General features: G+C 40.4%; 4 protein-coding genes across 4 annotated transcripts in view; all 4 read left to right on the top strand.

The window, feature by feature from the left end:
* The first annotated feature begins 89 nt into the window (after nt 1–89).
* Nucleotides 90–1639, top strand: LOC149111786 (uncharacterized). The gene is made up of 2 exons (XM_089288861.1): nt 90–102; nt 184–1639. The coding sequence occupies exons 1-2, from the start codon at nt 90–92 to the stop codon at nt 750–752; spliced, it is 582 nt and encodes a 193-aa protein (XP_089144987.1). The 3' UTR covers nt 753–1639.
* Nucleotides 1170–9458, top strand: LOC149111785 (fibroblast growth factor receptor 3-like). Its single transcript, XM_089288860.1, has 8 exons — nt 1170–1488; nt 4488–4808; nt 5220–5404; nt 6181–6267; nt 6453–6644; nt 7142–7359; nt 7810–7850; nt 8377–9458. Exons 1-8 carry the CDS (start codon nt 1170–1172, stop codon nt 8475–8477), a joined length of 1464 nt encoding a protein of 487 aa, XP_089144986.1. The 3' UTR covers nt 8478–9458.
* Nucleotides 9459–12395: 2937 nt separating this feature from the next.
* LOC149111784 (uncharacterized) lies at nt 12396–17378 on the top strand. The gene is made up of 4 exons (XM_089289391.1): nt 12396–12554; nt 14629–14734; nt 15431–15883; nt 16826–17378. Exons 2-4 carry the CDS (start codon nt 14662–14664, stop codon nt 17245–17247), a joined length of 948 nt encoding a protein of 315 aa, XP_089145517.1. The 5' UTR covers nt 12396–12554; nt 14629–14661; the 3' UTR covers nt 17248–17378.
* Nucleotides 17379–20750: 3372 nt separating this feature from the next.
* LOC149111777 (uncharacterized) overlaps nt 20751–23489 on the top strand; it is a 51462-nt gene continuing 48723 nt past the window's right edge. Inside the window, exons 1-2 of the mRNA XM_089289388.1 lie at nt 20751–21471; nt 22871–23097. Coding sequence (XP_089145514.1) covers nt 20801–21471; nt 22871–23097 — 898 coding nt within the window. The 5' untranslated portion in view covers nt 20751–20800. The remainder of the gene's footprint in view (nt 21472–22870; nt 23098–23489) is intronic.

Genomic DNA, 23489 nt, shown 5'->3' with positions numbered 1-23489 from the left:
TCCCAGGGCCTCTCTCTCTCCTCCCCCAAGAGCGGGGGGAACGAGGTTGGCTGGATGATCTATCACAAACATGAAGTAAACAACATTCCATGATAATTCTTAGTTAGTTACACTAAAAAAAAAACCCTATGACACTTCACACGTTTTAAAATAATTTATCAAATATTTGTTCATTTATTTCAGATTTTGCTGGGATTTTAACCGGTGACGATAATCTCACAGTTTTTGCGGACGGACGTCTCGTTGGCTACCACGGCAACACCGGCTGGAACGCGGGAAAGTGGTTTTCATTCCCAAACAAGACGAAGATAATTACCGTGTTTGTTTACAACGGGCCAAATGGGTTTGGTGGATTCCTGGGAGTGTTGAGTAACGGAGTGGTCACAGATAGCAGCTGGAAATGCAACGAAACCTCTATTACACCAGACGATGGATGGGAGCAAACCAATTTTACCGATAACATATGGCAAAACGCCTTCGTCAGACATGATAATAGTGGTCGACACAATTCGACTCACGTGTATGGAACCCCTAAAGATGTTCACTGGATCAGTGTAGAAAATCATTACGCTACCAAATTCATCTGCAGACGTCGTATTAGTAAGGAGGAAAGACTCAGTAATACATGTAGCAGTAAGTATTCAGTTTCTCTATTCCCGGCTTCAGCCACTGTTATAAATAAAGTTATCGCCCGAAACGTGCTTAAACAACTACATAAAACAGTTAGGTCACTGAGATTCTTTCGATACTGAGTAGATTCGTTATTCTAGACTTTTGCTTAGTATTAGAAACAACCACATAGCCTGACAAATCAGTTGCTGTTTTCTTTTTTTTATTTTCTTTTTTTTTTTTTTTTAACACTTCAGCATCAATAAACCCTCGTGAGACGATTTAGTCTTTTACTTTCTAAAAAATAAAGCAATAAACATTGAAATCTGTAACCTTGTTGCCCTTGTTTGGTATTCTTCTACTTCTTACAGTTTTCTTGTAATTCCATGGAGTTCAACTCTTGGTGCAATCATTAATATTCAGTTTCACAACAGCAGCGGGAGTTAGGTGCCAAAGATGCTCGCGCTTCGCTTGGTAAATTCACGATTTGGACAATTTGATAAAGTTATTGATGAATTTTTCCCATAGCTTTGATAACAATCCTTGTAAATTATCTGAGAATGACTGTCGAGCTGTATCTTGATGGAGTTTTCACAACAAAAGCAGTTGGCAGTTTGATGGTTGTCAAAGATCAGCACCAACTTCTAGCAGTACATGTGGAAGACAAGATTGCTGACGCGGATGTTTTCTTTGTGGCGTCGTCCAGCAATGGTGTTAGAACTAACAGATCGTGGAAATGTACAAACAAATACCACCAGGGTTGGTTTCTTCCTAATTTTAGCGACGCTTCATGGCGAAAACCTTATGTGGATGATAACAATACGAAAGTGCATTTCGTAGCACCAGATGCCAAGTGGATCGCATATCTTCCGGCCAAAAGTAATAAAATCTTCTGTCGGCGGAAAACCACTGTAGGTAAACACCATCCACCTGATTACCTACAGAATAGTTGATAGAAAAGGCCCCGACTTAAAAGTACGGTTGCGTATTAGCTAAGATAAAGATAGCATAGCATTACAGTACGTACGCAGCAACGCATTCAGCTCACTTGTAAATCCGAAAGACCTCCAGGTACGAATAAATAAAATACTTTCTCAACTTAGGCGAAAAGAAGGCAAGCGAATTCTTGAGCCAAATATTAAGATCTTTGGTGAATTGTTTGGCTGAAGAATTCAAGAATTTACACCCCAAGACAATGCAAGTTACATGGATAGTAAGCAACTTAATGAAACTTACGTTTTGCAACTTACCTCATCGATATTAATTTAGGGTCGCTTAGATGCAACATACAACTGAGGGCCTCCCAGTGGGGTTGGGGGATAGCATATTTCTTTTATCCATTGAAAATTCCTCTTTTTTTCCATTGTTTTACTTCTATTTTTTGTCAAAGTTCCCTTTAATAAATTATCCCCTGTTCCTTTGAAATAAATGAACATGTTCTCTTGTTCCTTAAAACCCCTGGGAGGCCAGTACAAGCCAAGGTTTGCAAATGCAATCAGCGCTTTTAAATACTTGAGATGTCGACATTTCACAGTGCAGAAATGTAAAAGTCCTTTACTGAAAACAGTTTCTGTTTATTTCACTTAGGGCATGACCTCCATATAGTTCCCAGCTGCGTAACTCCAAGTTCAGTTATGATTGCTTCTTCAACTGTAGCACAAAATGCCACCAGTTCACCAAGAATTTCCAGTGAATGGAACACGAATACGAACAGCCCGAACACGAACAGCCCGAACACGAATACGCTAAGTACATTAGTGATCGTGCTGATTACTATAAGTAGTGTGACGGTTGCTGTGGTCATTGGACTCGCTGTTTATTGTTACATTTGGACAAAACGGAGGTTTTTATCATTCCTTTTAGTTCCTTGAGTATTTGGATTATTACTGTTGATAGGTTACAATAAACAATTGTAGACTCTTTGATCGCCTAGCTTTGTATTAACTTGCTTACTGGCTCGCTTCCTTCTTTGCTATATTTGTTCATTTACTTAAAGAGTGACAGACTGACTGACTGATCTAAAGACTGAATCACTCACCCACGTGCATCAAGAATGCACGATTAGTTAAAAAGAAAACCCCCAGGAATCAATATTTACAGAACTGGCTTGAGACCCAGAATAGGTCGTCAACAAGTTCAAGAGAGAAATTTACACAAAAGGAAGTTAAAAATAATTATCAATTTGAAAACTACATGACATTAATTACAAAGCCAGCACGCAAAATTCGCCTGACAAGGCTTAGATTAGGATGTCATGCATTACGAATACAAACTGGCAAATATGAAAAGAGAGAAGCATTAACCCAGTAGAAGAGCGAACATGTTTAATATCCAAAGAGAATTGCACAGAACATGAGCAGCATTTTTTGATGTATTGTCGGGTGTATACCACATCAAGACGTGAGCTGTACTCACATATTTCAAACGCTGGCACTCATTACCCCAGTTTAAGTGATGACGAGAAGACGAAGTTTTTACTTAGAGCAGAAAACACAGTTACATTTAAAATTATAGGAAAATATATCCATTCAATGTTTCAAAAAGGAAAGAGATTATTGGTTCACAAATGAAATAAGCGCAATGAATTTTTCTAATTAATTGTATAGGGATATAGTAAATGTTCTTTTGTATTTTTGTTAGTTAATGTTTAAACCTTTGTTGTACTTAGACCAATACCTCCCTTTGAAAGGTAACGCGCAATTAAGAATACTATTATTACTATTACTATTACTGACTCACAGACTCGCTGACTCGCTGACTCACTGACTCACTGACTAACTCACTCACTAACAAAGTCACTGACTCACTGACTCACTGACTCACTGACTCACTGACACACTGACTCACTGATTCACTGACTCGGTGACTCTTTGACTCACTGACTCACTGACTCACTGACGCACTGACTCACTGACTCACTGACTCCTGACTCACTGACTCACTGACACACTGACTCACTGATTCACTGATTCACTGGCTTACTAACAAAGTCAGTGACTTACTGACTCACTGACTCACTGACTCCTGACTCCCTGACTCACTGACACACTGAGTCACTGATTCACTGACTCACTGGCTTACTAACAAAGTCAGTGACTTACTGACTCACTTACTCATTGACTCCTGACTCACTGACTCACTGACTCACTGACTCACTGACTCACTGACTCACTGACTCACTGACTCACTGACTCACTGACTCACTGACTCACTGACTCACTAACTCACTGGCTTACTAAAAAAAGTCACTGACTTACTGACTCGCTGACTCACTGACTCACTGACTCACTGACTCACTGACTCACTGACTCACTGACTCACTGACTCACTGACTCACTGACTCACTGACTCACTGACTCACTGACTCACTGACTCACTGACTCACTGACTCACTGACTCACTGACTCACTGACTCACTGACTCACTGACTCACTGACTCACTGACTCACTAACTCACTGGCTTACTAAAAAAAGTCACTGACTTACTGACTCGCTGACTCACTGACTCACTGACTCACTGACTCACTGACTCACTGACTCACTGACTCACTGACTCACTGACTCACTGACTCACTGACTCACTGACTCACTGACTCACTGACTCACTGACTCACTGACTCACTGACTCACTGACTCACTGACTCACTGACTCACTGACTCACTGAATCACTGACTCACTGACTCACTGACTCACTGACTCACTGACTTGCTTATTCTCTTCGTGCCAGCTGGGATATAAGACCGCAATCATGTCCTGCCACTAAGCACTGCCCCGTGCTGTGGCCTGCGCTTCACCTCATGGGAGACCATATCTTCGCTCCTTCATTATTGTCCTCCGGCAAGTGATATATTTAGCCTGCCTATATTTCTTATTCCAGCTGGATTCCAAATAAAAGTAACTTGTGGTATGCTTTCATCGGGCATCCTCAATTTGTGTACTTATGTGGTGCCGTGTTACAATGGATGTTGCAGGCAAAATAATGAAAACGAGCTGCAAATGAAAGATCCGACAAGAGATAAATGGGAAATGACGAGTAATGACGTCACTATATATGAAGAACTCGGTCATGGCGCCTTTGGTAAAGTTTGCAAAGGAATCATGCAGGTCCCTTCGCGTATGAAACGACGTCAAGCTGTTAATAACAAATCAGAGAAAATTTCAAAATCTACAATAACTGTGGCTGTTAAGATGCTTCAAGGTATGTTAGATTATTCTGAGATATATGTAGATTATACTGTAATTTTTCGAACCCTGGTCGGGAACATTGTGTAAGACATCTTGGGTAAGACACTTTACTGTCACAGTGCCTCTCTCCAACCAGGCGTATAAAAGAGTGCCAGCTAATTTAATGCTTTGGGGCAACCCCGCGATGGACTAGTTTTCCATCAAGGGGGAAGGAGAAATATTTTCTGAAACCGGAGATAAGCGCCGGCCTGGTGGGCCACTTAGCTCATATGCTAACGTTTAAACAGAACCTTTTAAAAATCAAAGTTGCCTTAGTCTTGCATAAATTTTCATAAATAGGCTGGATATCCATAAGTGACATGCTTAAACAATGCATCACTACTACGCTGTATTATTTCAAGGTCCTCTTACATAAACCTTTCAGAAAATGTTACTCCAGACCAACTGAATGATTTCTTGGAAGAGATTACCCTTATGAAAGCGGTTGGTTCAGACAAGAACATCGTGAATTTGATTGGCTGTTGTACTAAGTCCTCGACAAATTTTCTCGTCCTGGAGTATGCAGCAAAAGGAGACCTGCTTTCTTACCTCAGAGAACGAAGAAAAAAGGTGAAGGCATTAGGATATATACCCTGAATTCGAGCAAAATCACGTATGAATGCTTGTGCTCTTTTCTGAATGAAATAAATGATCGGAAGCTGTTGGTGTGTCACCTGCCAAAACGGGTACACTTCAAATTTCAACAATCAGTGGCTCAAATTAGGTCTTAAATGACTCGGATCCCACTTATATATTTTAAATGATATAATCACAGGTATAGGTAGAATTACACTACCATCGAGTCCTTAACTACAGTGGCACACCAATGACATAATGTAAAATTAAATGACAAGTTTACTCGCTTCATTTATCTCCTCAAGCATTTTGAGAGCTCGTATTGCCGTATCAAAATTTGTCATAAAATAAATGTCTGGTGCTACGAAGAATGGACTAGCATCCCATCCAGGGGGTTGAAATACTCCTAGTCGCTTCCTGCCTCAGTAACCGGGATCAGCTCCGGCCTGATGGGCTCGGCTCGTATACTTTACCTTACCTGACTACTCCAAAGAATGGTCTTATCGACTATTTTAGCACGTTAAGAAACGCTTTCAGATGAGAAATCGACTGAGCTTTTTTTCGAGCCAAAAAACAAACGTGGCCCAGACAAAGACCTAATATTTGTTAGGTACGGTCCCAGACTACGCCCTAGCAAGTTCATTTCGACTGCGTCCAACCACAATCTTTGAACCTGCACTGAAAGATGAAAGACTATTTACCCCCGCTAATTAACCATAATTTAACAGATGACTTGTAAGGTGTTGTAATCTTCGCCCTCTGATTTCCAGGTAAAACACACCAATATGGAATACGTACAGATACGAGAAAACACGCCAGAAACACCAAGAGAACTGAACAAGGATAATACAGGCATTGTAAGACAGGTTTCACTTGGTATTGTCATTATAACAACTAAAATCTAGATATTTGTAAAAATCCCCCTCCATCGAGGTGCATGTAATAAATTCTCCGGAACTACAGAAAGTATGCTTTTTATTGTTATTACTAGTATACCCGATTGTCGAATGATGTAAATTAACCTTCTCCATAATACCTGCAGCATTCTGGGCCTGGCGAAAACAATATTGGCGAAATTAACGTCGCTTTCCTGAAGACAGACAGCTTTATGGATATAAAAATTAACAGCACCCAGTCCTTGAGAAATGAAGAACAACATGAAGGAGACGAAGAAAACGATTCCTTAACCCCGCAGGACATGATGTCCTTCTCCTGGCAAATAGCACAGGGAATGGCAAGTTAAAAAAGATTTGTTCCTTTTAACTGTTTAGTGTAAGCAATTGTCCGAAGTGTGCTAATTGCTTTATACGAGTCGGGTCATCTTTTTGGACTCCAGTATTCATTTGGTCGGGAGACTTGACTGTTCAGGTTTGGTTCTTTTTTCTTTGGGAATAACATACTATTTAAATTGAATTGCTTTTTCACGACGTGTCATGTTCCTGACCCCTATTTCTTCTTTCTGTTCTTTAGAAAGACAACGGTAGCATGCGAGCAGTCTTTCTTCTGCTCGAAGATTCGCGAGGGAAAAAACGCATTTGGCTTTCTTCCCGCGGATTTCCGAGCAAAATAGAGACTGTTCACAGTCTAAGATGACTGCACAGTTATTGTTGAGATTTGCTGACAATGTCGGTGTTCATTTAGTTGGCTGATTTTGAAAAACGTCCTTACATTACTGTAATGAATGCAAGATTTCCTGTGTCCACAGTGATTAACCATAATTCACTTGTTTAGCAATACTTATCCGCAAGGGGCATTGTTCATCGGGATCTCGCCGCTCGCAATATCTTACTCTGTGACGACAAACTTGTCAAAGTCGCTGATTTTGGCTTGGCGCGGAGCACGCTGGGAGAGAATGTGTATCACATGACAGGTCAACACAATAAGCTTCCTGTGAAGTGGATGTCACCTGAAGCCATAAATGACGGTGTTTTTACCACAAAGAGTGACGTGTAAGTGTATCAGAAAGTGTACATGTAACTTAATTTTCCAGATAATTAACATGATAAAATGATGCAATAGTAGGACTGAGAAAATGGGTTCATTGCGGTTGGCTGACAGCAGGCTAATTTTTAGCAGGCACTCTAGTGCAAATTAATGCGAGAGCGTACGTAATTTTTTGAGTCATATGAGTAAGTCGTATCGCAGCTTGAGCAATTAGGGATTTACCCTACTCGCGATATTTAAAAAAAAAAATTAAATAGCAACTACCTAAAGGTTCGTGGAATTTTTGAGAAGTTTTAGATATTAATCTTTCTGTAAATGCTCTATTGTTCTCCTATTTATACAGCTTTCTTGTCTTAATAAGAGGAGAGTCGAAAAAAAAAAAGATTTCTAAATATTAGTTAGTCCTAAAATACGTCAAATAGATAAATTTTCCTTCGTCTATATTTTGTGCTTAGGTGGTCATATGGTGTCCTTCTCTGGGAGATAGCGACTCTCGGTAAGTATTTTAATGTCCTAGCCTCATATGGTTGGACTCGCCTCCATATCCAGCCGTCCGAGCTCGAGCCCTGGCTGATGACATTGTGTTGTGTTCTTGGGCAACACACTTTACTGTCACGGTGTCTCTCTCCACCCAGTGTATAAATGAGTACCGGCTAATTTAATGGTTTGGGGTAACCCTGCGATGGACCAGCAGCCTAAGGAAGTGGAAATACTTCTAGTCTCTTCATGTTTCTGAAACCGGAAATAAGCTCCGGCCTGATGAACTACTTTGCTCGTATGTAGACCTTCTGTTATGAAATTTCGTGTCTTACTGATGCGTTTGTCTATTAGTTGCCCTAAAACGTATAACATTGTATGTCGTACGTGTTACGACAGGTCATTAATCGTAAAACACACTGCTGGGAGTTACTGATCAAGCTTTTGAATGCAAAGCTGACAACCAACCGCACAGGATAATACAAGCAACTACCATCTTTTGACGGACGAAGAGCGATAACAAACAAGAAGATTTTCATTTTCAGGAGGGTTCCCGTACCCCGGCATAAAAAACAGAGAGCTCATGAGACTACTGAGAAGAGGATACAGAATGGAAAAACCAGATACATGCTCAGAAGAGTTGTAAGTCACGTATGTGCGGGAGAAGGCAGGAGGGATTACTCAGTTATATTATTTCTATAAAAAACCCGGATTGGAATCATAATGCACGAACGATTTTTTGCACTTCAAAATATCAAGGCACTAATCAGCCGTACCGGCCGTAAATTGTCATATCAATATACCATATAAAAAAATCATAGAACATTTCATCAAAGGTGTATCAAACGTGTTGTCAGTTTCGAATGGGAAGTATAGGGAACGTGTTTTGTTATTGTTATCGTTGTTGTTTTTGGCTTTGTTTTGTTTTATTTTATTCTTTCTTGTTGTTGCTTTTAATTTGTTGTTGGTGGTTTTGTTTTGTTTTTTTGATTTTTTGTTGTTATTGTTGTTGTTGTTGTTGTGTTTTTTTTTTTTTTGTTTTTTTTTAGGGTTGGGAGTTTGAAACAAGAGAAAAACATTTCACATATTCAAAGCGTGTCATTAGGCGCTTATTTTCCATGTGCTTTTATTAACAGCTATCAAATGATGAGGCGTTGTTGGGCGGACAATCCGGATACGCGGCCAACCTTTACCGAGCTGTGCCAAGAGCTAGAGGACTGGATGCAAAGAGAAGTTCCTTATCTTGACATGGACCAGCTAGATGAAAATCAACCTTACTATGACGCGTCAGCAGTATCATTGTCCAGTGGATCTTCATGCGAGGGACATGCTCCTGGTCAGAGCCTCACTTCAAACATCGACGCAAACAATTTGGCTCAAGACAATTAACGTCCACGATTGTGACACCTAACGATGGGACTGAGTTTCGCATCTTGCAACATTTCTCGGGAAACAACGGTGCAAAATGCCATGAAAACTGAAAAGGAGAACAACTAGAGACATGAAAAGTGTAGCATAGGCCTACAGGTTTTATAGGAAATAGTAGTGATTATAACGAGCGCACTAGAGTTAACGTAGCTAAACGTTTTCTTGAACTTTATTTTAAAGTCGTCCCCGTTCCTCTTTCTAATATTGTAAACTTGTTGGTAAACGGAAATAAATTATTGCTTTACGCAGAACCATGGCTCGTTAATTATTGTTTCTTTCCAAAACAGCAATGAAATAGTTGCGGAAATGTTTACTTCCAGGTTTTAAGTTATGTGAAGTTTACAGTCCCAGTTTGGATCGATTTGAATTTCTTTTATCTTACCCCCAGGGGAGCTGGGGCACTCTATACAAAGTTTTATACGGGGAGACTCCGCCCTGAGGTCCAACCTCTTACCCTTTGTATTCCTTTCGTATATTGAAAAAAGATACCCCTTTCACAGACCTACTTAATTAAAGAACACCGCATCCCTTTTCTAAAGCCTTGATATGAATTTAAGGTAATTCCCCTGGAATAAAACTGCCAATAGATTTTTGTTCAAACTTTTTCCACTGAATATTTTATCACATGAGAACTTTAATCATGAAATAAAAAAGGGGGCTGCCCATGCTCGTTAAGGGGCGGTGAGGCATTGAAAATGTCCCATTTTAGCATTATTTAATACTTATTACAAGAACGCATTCCAAGTTATTGTAAACTCTTTGTGAGCCCAGACTCAGGAATACACGACTCAAACCACAGTCAATACTTGTGTAGGACACAAATAAACTTTTTCAGTTTGATTTTGACAGACAGCTGAATCCTTGTTAAAATATTGAACCAAATTGCTTGCCACTGCTATCAAACTGTAAAATAGAAAAGACTACAGTGCAGCTGCTATTTTCCTTATTTATTCAATTTTCAACAACAGAAAACAGATCTGTCTTTTCTCACGCAAAGCAAATGATTAGTTGATTAAAATGACTGGAAACAAATTTGGAGTGCCCGAGCTCGTTAGTGAGGTATGGCCATTTTTCAACTGACATAATTGAATATCAAGGCAAATCCGCCATGTTTTCAATGAGCGCATGCACGAGCGCGGGCTAATGACGCCATAAATTATGCGCAGTATGGATGTGCAATGCAAATGTGAGGAATCACCTTAATGAGCAATATTACGGGAAAACATCAAACATTACCAGATACAGCCACAAGGTGCGTCTGTTCGAAATATTGTAATTAAGGGCTCTTTCAAATACCTAACTGCCCGATTTTCCTACCCTTTCATATACCTCATACCCAATGAATGGATCATGCAGTCCGAACACGAATAGGTTAACGAAGTTAATGTTTGCGGTGATAGCTGTTGGTGAACTTAAGCAGTGACGACGGTGACACCTAAGACGATCCCCATTTAAAAAATGAATTTATGTTTCATCTCCAAATGTCGGAGTCAATGGGCCTATCGGTCTAAAAACAAAAAGAATGTTCAGTCTTAATATCTAATGACATAGTATAATTCCAAATGAAAATACGAAAAATTGCCACTCGTAGTTCACGTTCTCTTTTTGTTGAGGACGGTTACGAAATGTACAACTACTTATAACGCACGTGTAAATCCACTATTCAGCTCATAATTAAATCTTTTGTTTGGTGACGTTCTAGTTGTCGTTGGCATCGCGGTTTGCTTAATTAAGCTCCCTACTAATGGTGTTGAGATGGCTGCCGTGACCATAGGACTAGCTGTCTCCTGTTACATTTGGAGAAAACGAGACAATGGAAGGTTTTATCATTCTTTTCAGTTCTTTGAGTATTTGGATATTTATTGTACATGGGCATAAGCTACTTGTAAAATTTTTCGTAGAAGGCGAAGTGAGCATTCATCAGCAATGTTGGATACATTTGCTTACCGACTGACTGACTGACTGACTGACTGACTGTCTGTCTGTCTGTCTGTCTGTCTACCTGACTGACATATCCGCAACGAGTCAGTTCAAATTTTAATGGCTTAATAAAACCGCGCTGCGACTGGTTAAAAAACTCTCAAGTGGCTTAGGTTCAGTGATTACATTACACTACCGAAATTACATCAAGTGAATGAAACACTGTTACACTGAAAAGCGTGTTACCATTTTTCGCGAACCAGTCATTTGAGATGATCAATACCGCATGATTACTCTTCATACGGATTCCTATACTTTTGTTTTTGTTTTAGCTCTAAAAGGCTTGCGGTACATCGTCATGAGTCTCATAATTATCTTCCTTCTCATTATTATTCACTAAATGTATCGAAAGCATACGGAGTATTTTGCAATTTACAATGTCTGTTTGGAAAAGTGCCTTGTTTTACAGCCATGTTTATTTACTCAGCTAAAAAACGAGAGGAAAAAATAAACCATCCAAGCGCTATAAGTTTCTTTAGGCGACTGACAAGAGGAAGTTCAGTTTCAAATCATGCCTAACTTTAGCAAAGTAAAGTTCGTCGTTTGTTTAAACTGACAGTTGATAACCCACAACTCCGACTTCTAGAATTCGCTGTTTTCTTGTAAAAAGAGAATTTTAAAAAAAGCTGCAACAGATCGATTGCCTGTGTACTTGTGTTTTAATATCGATTTTCAGGAGGCCAAAATCCCTGCTATCGTGTGCCTGTACTATCAATGACCAGGAGATGAAATCTAAAATCTGTCTGAGTTAACGCTAAACATCATACGATGACACAGATGGTCGGTACGGTAATGATCCATCGACACTGTGTCTCCGTATAGTCTTCTTAAAAACATTAGTGTATTTATTGATTTAAAAGCTAGACACTGTATCCTACAACATCATTTGAGTAATCCACGGTGCAAAAACAGCATTTTCTCTGTTGACACACGGTTGCCAACTAAGAAGGTAGGTTTTGCAACGATCTTTGACTCACTCAGTGCAGTTTTTTTAAATACCCAAAATTAAAAACGAACTAGATCTGTTTGAAACCGGCCGTGAATAGTTCAAACCTGCAAACTTACATCTGGCTTTAAAACGCTGGTTTAGTCTATCTGGAGTGGTTTTAAAGCTCTGACGCCAGTTTTTCGAAGGATGGATAACGCTATCCTGTATGGTAATTACCCATCACACTTTGTTTCTGTATGGTCCTTGAAAGATTTGTGTATTTATTGATTCAAAAGCAACACGCTGCATCCTAAAAGATCATTTGAGTACTCCACGATGTAAAAAAAAAGTATTGTCTCTCTTGGCAAACGGTTTCCAAGTGATAGGGTAGGTATTGCAACGATCATTTGACTCACTCAGTGCACTTTCTTTAAATATCCAAAATTGGAAACTAACTAGATGTGTTCGACATCCATCCGTGAATAATTTAGACCCGTGAATTTGCCTGTGGTTTTAAAACGCTATTCTAGTCTATCTGGAGTGGTTTTAACTCTCTGGCCCGAGTTATTCGAAGGCTGGATAACGCTATCCACCAAATAAATCGCTATCAAGTAGATAAGGTTAACAAAACAAACCACGCTATCCACTGAATAATGATTTAACCGGTGGATGGCGTTATCTACCTTTCGACGAACCTGGCCTTTTATAGATTCGGTTGACGCGAATTTATCGGGGCTTCTTTGTTCATTTCCCTAAAGCCTTAGGCCTCATTGCCTTTCCGAAGATCATAGCTGACCATATTTTAGTACCCATATCACAAAACTTTGGGGTGACAATTCTGCATGCTAAGAAATCGGAGAGGATTAAAGCCTTTTGCGAACTGAAGCAATCCGTTGGGGCTGGTGCGCCTGACAGAAGTTTATAATAAATAAGTTGTTTTTAAATGCCCTACGTGCTGTTTGTCTGTACTTTATGAAACGGACTAACATGTAATCAGTCGGAGTAAGTTCATTTCTGACAAGAGATTTCTTTTAATATCCGTCCGTTAACAAGGTTTCATTTTAAACTGTAAACATGATCACCATTTCTGACATTGAAGAGTGAGTTCCTTTCTAAAAATCTCCAGCACCTGGTATTTACTTGTCCTTATATTTTTCACTGGTTTCAACGGAAAACGGCAATAGCGGTCACATGTGCTATTTTATACATGATCCTATTTCAGACGAAACTTTATGATTTTTGACCGTATAATCGACATCGTATTTCATACCAAACGGACTCAAAACAATGAAAAATAAACAAAAAAGTGACGCTTAACATATCTGTAAAGCTTATAATTATAGGGAGTACTCCCTGCCCTCAATGAGACTTAATATTTTCAGTGACTTTTAATGAGATATCAAATATCTTTCACACCGCTAACAGTCAGAGACCAGCCGTCAAAAAATTCACGAGGTTCTGTTACTTGCCAAACAAGGAGAAACCAAAATATAAGCAGCTGCAAAGGTGTTGGTTTAAACTCAATGTTCCACACGTCGGAGTAATACATTTCGTGGAAATAAAAACTACTTTGAAATGCCCTCCTTAATTTTAACATAAAGGAAAACAGAATGGACGTAACTCACACAGAGACAGGGCAACCAATAACCAATTATGATTTAAAAGCAAAATTTAGTTGAAAATTTCAACGAAAATTTCCAATTTCCAATTTTCAATTTCAAAGCAAAATTCATCATTCATTCATTGTCAATCACTAATGTATACAGGGAGGACAGATATATAACATCGTGACAGTTAAATAATCGATTTGTTGCTAACTTACGTCAACTATATACGTACTTAGACACTATTTTATCCTTTCTGGCAACGACTTCCCTTAATTTAACTTCATCTAGCTTCTGGAAATCTGCACCTGTCTTACCAAAGTAATAATCTGCATGTGTAAGATGGGAAAGGAAATATCAAGGCAATTCAGATTTTACCTGTTGTAACAAAAATTCTGCCAAAATTATGTAAGATTCTGGGACTTGCGAAAACCAATATCAATAAGTGCTTCGATCGTTGAGAATTGCTTGGGGACCATGGAGGTCTTATTAACAAATGGGAGATATATTGCTATCAATCTTAAATCTGTAATGGGACGAAACGAAAAAGAATTGGAAATTCTCCAAGGAATGCTCGTTTTAACGCAACTTTATGTAAAGTGGAATTAGAATGCACACCAAGAACCAGGCCAAAAATAGCCAATAGCACCCACGTCACACTCTTTCACTATGTCAGTGTGAAGTTGGGCCGAGCAAACTGTGCCGTTATGGCGTTATATTCTGCATGCTCCAAAGAGCTTGACAGTTCTCGACGTCTTATTGTTTTGAATGTTTTGCAATGATAAGTCATTGCGTATTAATTTATTTGAAAACAAAAACACATAATCTCTCGCCTTCATTTTTCACTTTTATTTCAGCTATTGGCATCTGCATCGGTTACTGAAAACAAAATGTCCCCTGTCTACCTCGGTATCTTATGGCTGTATATAAATATCATTATTTCAAGCCAGACGAATGCAACAGGTAAATGAACTCATAGAAAACAAAAAGAAATTAGATTTGAGTCATTTGTGTTTATGGCATACATGTAATCACCGGCTCAACTACTCATCGATACTCTTTAGTCAGTCAAGTACTCAACTGGCAAGGAGCAGGAATGGTTATTAAAACTGCCGAAGTTCTTTATTGTATGATTTTTTGTTTGTTTGTTTGTTTTGGCTATTTTGGGGTTGACCCTGCACAAAATCTGGCAGAATACAAAAGGTGGTTATGTGTGCTCATACATCAAACCAATAGAAGCATTGCAATTAGGTAATTCCTGCATATATGTCTGTATACAAGCGTGGCCGAGGATTTGAACTCGAGGCTACCGAGAAACAATTCCAGGTAGTCGTTAGAGCGGGACTCGAACCCGGGACCTCTGGATTGCGAGTCCGCCACGCCGACTACTCGGCCACGCTGCCTCCACCTAAGTTGCCTTGCCTAAGTTGAACATCAGTGCGCTGGATGGTTAACGAGTGCATGTGATGCCGGAGGACAACTTCCTTCCCAGGGCCTCTCTCTCTCCGCCCCCAAGAGCGGGGGGAACGAGGTTGGCCGGATGATCGATCACAAACATGAGGTAAACAACATTCTCTGATATTTTTGGCAGCCAGACAAAAAAAAACCCTATGACAGTTCACACATTTTTAAATATACTTATCTATTCATTTATTTCAGGTGTTGCTGGGATTTTAACTGGTGACGATAACCTCACAGTGTTCGCGGACGGACGTCTCGTTGGCTACAACGGCGGCGCCTGGAACGCAGCAAGGTGGTTTTCATTTCCAAGCGAGACGAACGTCATTGCCGTGTCTGTTTACAACGGACCAAATGGGTTCGGTGGATTTCTAGGAGTGTTTAGTAACGAAGTGGTCACAGATAGCAGCTGGAAATGCAAGGAAACCTCTACTACACCAGACGATGGATGGCAACAAACCAATTTTACCGATAACACATGGCCAAACGCCTTCGTCAGACATGATAATAGTGGTCGACACAGTTCGGCTCACGTGTTTGGAATTCCTAAAGATGTTCACTGGATCACTGCAGAAAATCACGACGCTATCAGACTCATCTGTAGACGACGTATTAGTAAGGAGGAGAGACTTAGCAAGAGCAGTATGTATTCAAGTTTCTCGATTCCCGGCCTCAGCCATTGTTAACTTATCGAAACTTTTTCTCAGTCAGACAACTACATGAAACGGTTTGGTCGGATTCTTTCCATACTGAGTAGGTTCATCATTCTAGACTTTGGCTAGTAGGACTCCTATCTGGAACAGCCACACAGCCTGACAAAATCAGTACACTGTAGTTAATAAAGGCATTAACACCGAAATCTGCAACCTTGTTGCCCAACTTTTGGTATTTTTTCATTTGTTAGAGTTTTTTCATTCCATCGCGTTGAACTCTTGGTGCAACCATCAACATAATATAGGGAGTTTTAGCAATGACGATGACGACGCCTTGTAAAAAGCTCATCTTTTTAGATCATTTCAGTACACTTATCAGTATAAAAACTTGCTCAGGCTAAATATGCAGTGACAGCGTTCAATAGACTTCTTTAGCTTGGGCGGCTTGTTTTCCAATTATATAGACAACGTGATATTCTCTCGAGATAGTTTTTCTTTCATCCATCTTGAAATTATTCACTCATTTACATGCGACAATTTAAAAATTTGAAAGCAAGAATTTTCAAGAGCATCATCACGTGGTCTGCGATGGGAAAACAAACCACCCAAGCTAAAGAGGTCTATTCCAAGGGAAGATTCAAAAAATTAGCCCCTCTGTGTCGTGTTCTCCAAAATACGTATAACATAGTCATTTCACGTTGTTGTTTTGCAGAAGACGGCTAAGAAATGTATTAAGATTCCGAACGCACGTGTAGAACTATTATTCTACTCATTAAACCCTTTTTTAGTGACTTTCTCTTTGGCGTCGCCATCGCAATTTGCTAAAATTCCTCATTGAGTTGCATTGCAGGAGCGGGAGTTAGGTGCTAAAGATACTCGCGCTTCGCTTGATAAATTCACGCTTTTGGGAATTTGATTATATTGTGATGAATTCTTTCTATAGCTTTGATAACAATCCTCGCAACAAAATCAAGCCAGACGATCGAGCTGTATCTTGATGGAGTTTCCACAGCAAAAGCAGTTGGCAGCTTGACGGTTGTCAAAGATCAGCACCAACTTCTAGCAGTACATGTGGAAGACAAGACTGTTGACGGAGATGTTTTCTTTGTGGCGTCGTCCAGCAATGGTGTTAGAACTAACAGATCGTGGAAATGTACAAACAAATACCAACAGGGTTGGTTTCTTCCTAATTTTAGCGACACTTCATGGCCAAAACCTTATGCGGATGAGAACAATAAAGTAGTGTATTTCGTAGCACCTGATGCCAAGTGGATCGCATATCTGGCCAAAAGTAATAAAATCTTCTGTCGGCGGAACACCACTATAGGTAAACACCATCTTCCTGATTACCTACAGAATAGTTGATAGAAAGAGCCTAGACTTAAAAATACGGTTGCTTAGCTTCATAAAGATAACATGGAATTAGCGTACTTACGAAGCAATACACTCAGCTCAGTTACAAACCTGAAAGACCTCCAGGTAAAAAATAAATAAAATATTTTCACAACCGAGGCGTTAAGAAGGCAAACGATTTCTTGAGCCAAAGGTTAAGATCTTTGGTGAGTACGTTTCTTCCCTGAACCGAGTTCAAGAATTTATACTCTAAGGCTGTTTTATAACTGGAACTTACTGCATGAATACACTCTTTCTTTTTTTGTAAGAATATGTTTTATAAGAATATTGAGGCTGAAATTTGTAAGATTTTAGGAATATTTTAAGAATAAACTCGAAGCTGAGATTTATAAAAGAATAACACAATAAGCCAAGCCTAAAATCGAAGCTCTTAGGCCGGTTGTTCAAAGCCCAATTAAGCTAACCCAGAATAAGCGAGAGTTTTGATTCGAGTTACGGTGCGGTTTTCTGTCTATATTGTTTGTCCTTCTTTTTTTGAGTTTGAATAACCTCAAACCAACACAAAACATAAGCAGTGAAAATCATTTTTCTACAAGAAAACCTGAGCCCGCACGTGATGCTGGTCAGCGGATACCTTGTTTTGACAGTTCTCAATTAACATTTACATGGTGTCCAATATATACTGTAAATCGTGGCTGCATGACTTGGTATTGGGGAGTTTACGATACCACGACGGCAACGGGAACGGGAACGTCACTAAACAAAGGATTTAATGAGCAGTACAATGGTTGTGCACGTGCGTTATAATTCTTGGTACATTTCTATGCCGTCCACCGCAAGACAACAAGGTGAAATGGCCAAATTTTGCGTTGTCTGGAGAACTTGAACCACGACGGTTAATTTTTTTCAATTTTTATTTCAAATTTATCGCTGTGTTCCGGATTTAGTAATCTTGCGATAGTTTTGACAGTGATAAACAAAGTAAATGACTTTAGAGTATCGCGGGGTTTCTTAGGTAAAATATAAATTCATTTTATAGGAAATAGTTTGAACCCAGTGGTATCAGTAGTTCGTATAGTGTGATCGTCCGGGTAAGTGTAGTTCTGAAAAGAACTGTTGTTGGTGACTGACGTTTCGACAACCTGAGCGGAAGTCATCTTCAGAGTCAAGTGAATGGTGTTTGTCAGTCGATGATGTTATAAGTCTGGTCCGTTGAACGTGATTGGTCAGTATAGCCATGATGGTATTGGCTGAAAGACTCTTGTAAAGTTTGTCATCAGTCATTGGTGGGTTTCGATCCGTCTATCGTTAGTCAAATAGGTCGGTTTTTGGTCCGTGTATTGTTAAGTCGGTCTGTTAGAAGTCCGTTTGTCGGTTTTGTTTCCGTCATGGATAAGTCGTTTGTAAGGCGCCGGTAGTTGTTGACATCTGTTAAGAGACGTTTGTTCTAGGTTAGTCAGTCGCTGAAATAGTTTGTACTGTAGGTTAAGCACTGAGCAGAGTCCCAGTCAATGCTGTGGTTTGTCAGTTGATGATGTACAGCAATGTGATTGTTGGCATCACCATTTCTCGTGGCTCGTTTGTGTTCAGTTAGTCTCGTGTTAAGGTTTCTGCCAGTCTCACCAATGTAGGAAGCCTGGCAGTCGGAGCATTTGATCTTGTAAACTGCTCCCTGTCTGTTGTTAGGTTCGTCTCTGTCTTTCACGTTGGTCAGTAAGTGTCGTAACGTAGTTGTAGGTTTGTGGGCTACACGAATGTTGTAGGGCTGTAGGATCCGTGAGATGGTCTCAGAAGTGCCCTTTATGTAAGGTATAGTCAATGTAGTCACAGGTGTAGGGTTCCTGTTCGTAGCGTCAGCTTCAGTAGGTCGGTAAATGTTTCGTCTAATAAAGTCAGCGTTGTAGTCGTTTTTGTGAAAAACACGTTCAAGGTATTTGTTTTCGTCACGTAAGCTGTCCGGTGTGTCACAAACTAGTTGCGCTCGTCTCGTCAAAGTCTTTGTAGTCGTGGCTTTGTGTGAAGTCGGGTTGTAGGATACTTCGTCAAGTAATCTGTCGGTATGTGTCGGTTTTCTGTACACTGTCGTTCGTAGTTCGTTGTTGTCGCGGCTTACCAAACGATCTAGAAAAGGAAGTTTTCCATTCAAGTCTTCGATTTCTTTAGTAAACTGGATGTCGGCGTTCTGTTCGTTTAGGTGGTCGTGAAAATCGTCAAGTTCGTCTTTGTGAACGGCGGTAAAGGTGTCGTCAACATAGCATAACCAAAGCGGTATCGTTTGTCGGCAAGTTGCAAGGGCGCGTTCCTCCACGTGTTGCATCACAATTTCTGCGACAACAACAGAAACAGGCGACCCCATTACCGTTCCATGCAACTGTTTGTAGTGTTTACCGTTGTACTGAAAGTAAGTCGATGTAAGGCAAAGGTTCAGTAAGTCCATGACATCTTCTGTCGGTAACGGTAGTTTAACAGTAGATTAACAATACACGGACCAAAAACCGACCTATTTGACTAACAATAGACGGATCGAAACCCACTAATGACTGATGACAAACTTTACAAGAGTCTTTCAGCCAATACCATCATGGCTATACTGACCAATCACGTTCAACGGACCAGACCTATAACATCATCGACTGACAAACACCATTCACTTGATTCTGAAGACGACTTCCGCTCAGGTTGTCGAAACGTCAGTCACCAACAACAGTTCTTTTCAGAACTACACTCACCCGCACGATCATACTATACGAACTATAAATTCATTTTGTAGTCGACGTTGTCCTCGGCGTCGCCGTCGTGATTTCGTAAACTCCCTATTAGCTGTACGTGACGTCGTCCTCGTTTTTCGTCGTCGTGGTAGGGCGCACGCGTCCGCAATCCATGCCGCTGGCCACGTTGACCATGGTTTTCTATTTCTATGCATGCCTGTGGTTCTGTTTCTATAGCCAGGTGCTCCCCTTAACGTCCCTTCGGGTAGCCGGAGTTCTACTTTAATTCTGTGTTAAAAATATATAAATACAGTACAATTAAACGTTTTCCACTGAACTGCATGAAATTCTTTCTTTCTCTAAACGGCAAAACTGTCCGAAAAGCAACAAAAACAGCACTAGCCGTATGTTTGATGCTAGTAACATTTCTTCAAGAAATTATGTGGGTGATATCAGGCCTTAATGCCTGCAGACAAGCTCCGTAGTTACCACATCCAGACACCAAATACGTTCCAAAACAGATATGTCATATCCTATAATCTAAGAATATTCACAAGAATATTTCCAGCCTAAAATCGGCAGAAAAATAAGAATATTCAGCCTCGGTCGGAAAAACGATATTTTTATTTTAAAAAAAAGAGTGTAGTAAGCTTAGGGTAGTTTAGATGCGATTGTTGTGCAAACGTAATCAGCGTTCCTAAATACTTGAAATGTCGACCTTGTACAGAAGTGTAAAAAGTCCTTTACTAAAAGACAATTTCTGTTTATTTCACTTAGAGCGTGATCACCATGTAGTTTCCAGCTACGACACTTCAAGTTCGGGCTATCGAAAATCTGTTTTTTCTTTGGTATCACAAATGACAATTTCTCCCACCAGCTCGATCAAATCTTCAACAACGGTTATCCAGCCTACATTAGCAATGACGCAAACAACAACAACGGCGATGATGACGATTGCAAGAACCCCCAGTGTATGGATCAGCCCAAACACAAGTACAACAACGATTCTTCCTACGGCTGTAGCACAAAATGCCACCAGTTCATCAAAAAATTCCACTAAATGGATCAGCCCCAACACAAGTACAACAACGATTCTTTCTACAGCTGTAGCACAAAATGCCACCAGTTCATCAAGAACTCCCAGTGGATGGATCAGCCCGAACACAAGTACAACAACGATTCTTTCTACAGCTGTAGCACAAAATGCCACCAGTTCATCAAGAACTCCCAGTGGATGGATCAGCCCGAACACAAGTACAACAACGATTCTTTCTACAGCTGTAGCACAAAATGCCACCAGTTCATCAAGAACTCCCAGTGGATGGATCAGCCCGAACACAAGTACAACAATTGTTTCTACTGCTGTAGCACAAAATGCCACCAGTTCAACAAGAACTTCCACTGGATGGATCAGCCCGAACATAAATATTTTAAGTACAGTAGTGATCGCGGTGATAGTTATTAGTGGTGTAACGGCTGCTGTGGTCATTGGGCTGGCTATTTCTTGTTACATTTGGAGAAAACGGAGGTTTTTATCAATCCTTGAGTATCTGAATATCTACAAGAGACATTTATTCTCATGATATTTATTGTATGAGCATGGGGTACAATTGACATTTTTGTTTTTTTTTTTTTGTTTTGTTTTGTTTTGTTTTGTTTTTTTGTCATGAGGCGAGGTGGACATTCATCAGCTTGCTGCTAGCAGAAATTAAGTTTAAATTTTAAGAAGCGTCCGCAATGCTTAGGCGAGCAATTATTTTAGTATGATTTTTTTTTTTCGAGAAATTCTCAAAGTAACTACGAAGGCCTACAAACTTTGTGTTAATTTACTTACTATCTTGCTTGCTACCTTACTACTCATTTACTCACTTAAACACTTAATGACCGACTGATCTACTAACTGACAGACTGACTGACTGACTGACTGACTGAACGACCGACTGACTGACTCATTGATTGGCTGACTAACTGGCCAGCTGGCTAGCTGGCTGGCTAGCTGGCTGGCTGGCCGACTGACTGACTGACTGACGGACTGACGGACTGACGGACTGACGGACTGACGGACTGACGGACTGACGGACTGACGGACTGACGGACGGACGGACGGACGAATGGACTAACTGACTGACTGACTGAGTGGCTGTCTGACTAGCTGGCTGGCTGACTGGCTGACTGACTGACTGAATGACTCACTCGCTCGCTGGCCGACTGACTGACTGATTGACTGACGGACTAACTAACTGACTGCCTGACTGACTGACTGTCTAACTAGCTGGCTGGCTGACTGGCTGACTGACTGACTGACTTACTCGATGGCTGGCTGACCGACTAAATAGCTAACCGGCTCACTGGTTGCCTGGCTGGCTGACTGACTTGCTCACTTACTGACTGCCTGCCTGCCCTCTTGCCCGCCTGCCTGCCTGCCTGCCTGCCTGCCTGCCTGCCTGCCTGGCGGACTGATTGACTGACTCGTTGGCTGGCTGACTGGCTGGTTGACTGACTGACCGACTGAATTGCTGGCTGCCTGACTGAATGACTGAATAACTGACTGACTGACTGACAGTATGACTGACTGACTCGAGGATGGCTGGCTGACTGACTGACTGAGTTAATCTCTTCGTCCCGACGTGTTCTCTTTGTCCTAACTGGGACGTATGGTTGCGATCCTATCTCGCCACTGAGCCCTGCCCATGTTGTGGCCTGTGCTTCGCCTCATAGGAGCGCATATATTCTGTCTTTCAACATTGTCTTCCGGCAGGTGATAATTAGCCTGCCTAGTTTTCTTCATCGAGTTGGGGTCCAAATTAACGAAATATTTGGTATTCTTTTATTGGGTATCCAAATTCTACCCATACTCTTGTATATTAAAACAGTACACGCACAAAACAGTCAACATTAATGTCATACCATGACAATCGATACTTCAGGGAAATTAAAGAAAACGAGCTGCAAATGAAAGACCAGACGAGAGATAAGTGGGAAATGACGAGTGATGATGTCACTATATATGAAGAATTCGGTCATGGCGCCTTTGGTAAAGTTTGCAAAGGAATCATGCAGGTCCCTTCGTGTATGAAAAGAGTTCAGTATGTTAATAACACATCAAAGAAAATTTCAAAATCTACAATAACTGTGGCTGTTAAGATGCTTCAAGGTATGTCAAACGGCGCTGTGGTATGAATAAGATTATACTGTAAATTTGCGTTTATATCGTATTTGAAACATTTGTTTCGTGTACACGTACACGGCGAAATGAGGTGTGCTTTGCTAACGTTAAAACAAAACGCTTGAAAGGTGGAGTAGAACTACTCCTAGTCACTTTACGCTACAGTAACCGGGATGAGCTCGTATGCAAACTTTACCTTACTTTATCTTACCTACCTACTCCAAAGAATGGTCTTTATCGACCAGTTCATCGCATTCATAAACACCTTAAGAAAAAATATTGACTATGCTTTTGCTTGAGCCAAAAACCAAACGTGGCCCAGATAAAGACTTGGAAGTTGTTAGGTAGGGTCCCACAGTACGTCCGAGCGATTTTATTTC

The sequence above is a fragment of the Orbicella faveolata genome, unplaced genomic scaffold, assembly GCF_042242905.1.
Source record: "Orbicella faveolata isolate gen_17 unplaced genomic scaffold, um_ofav_v1 contig_2, whole genome shotgun sequence".
NCBI lineage: Eukaryota > Metazoa > Cnidaria > Anthozoa > Scleractinia > Merulinidae > Orbicella > Orbicella faveolata.
The sequence above is the reverse complement of the archived record's forward strand: the minus strand, read 5'-3'. Positions and strand labels throughout refer to the sequence as shown.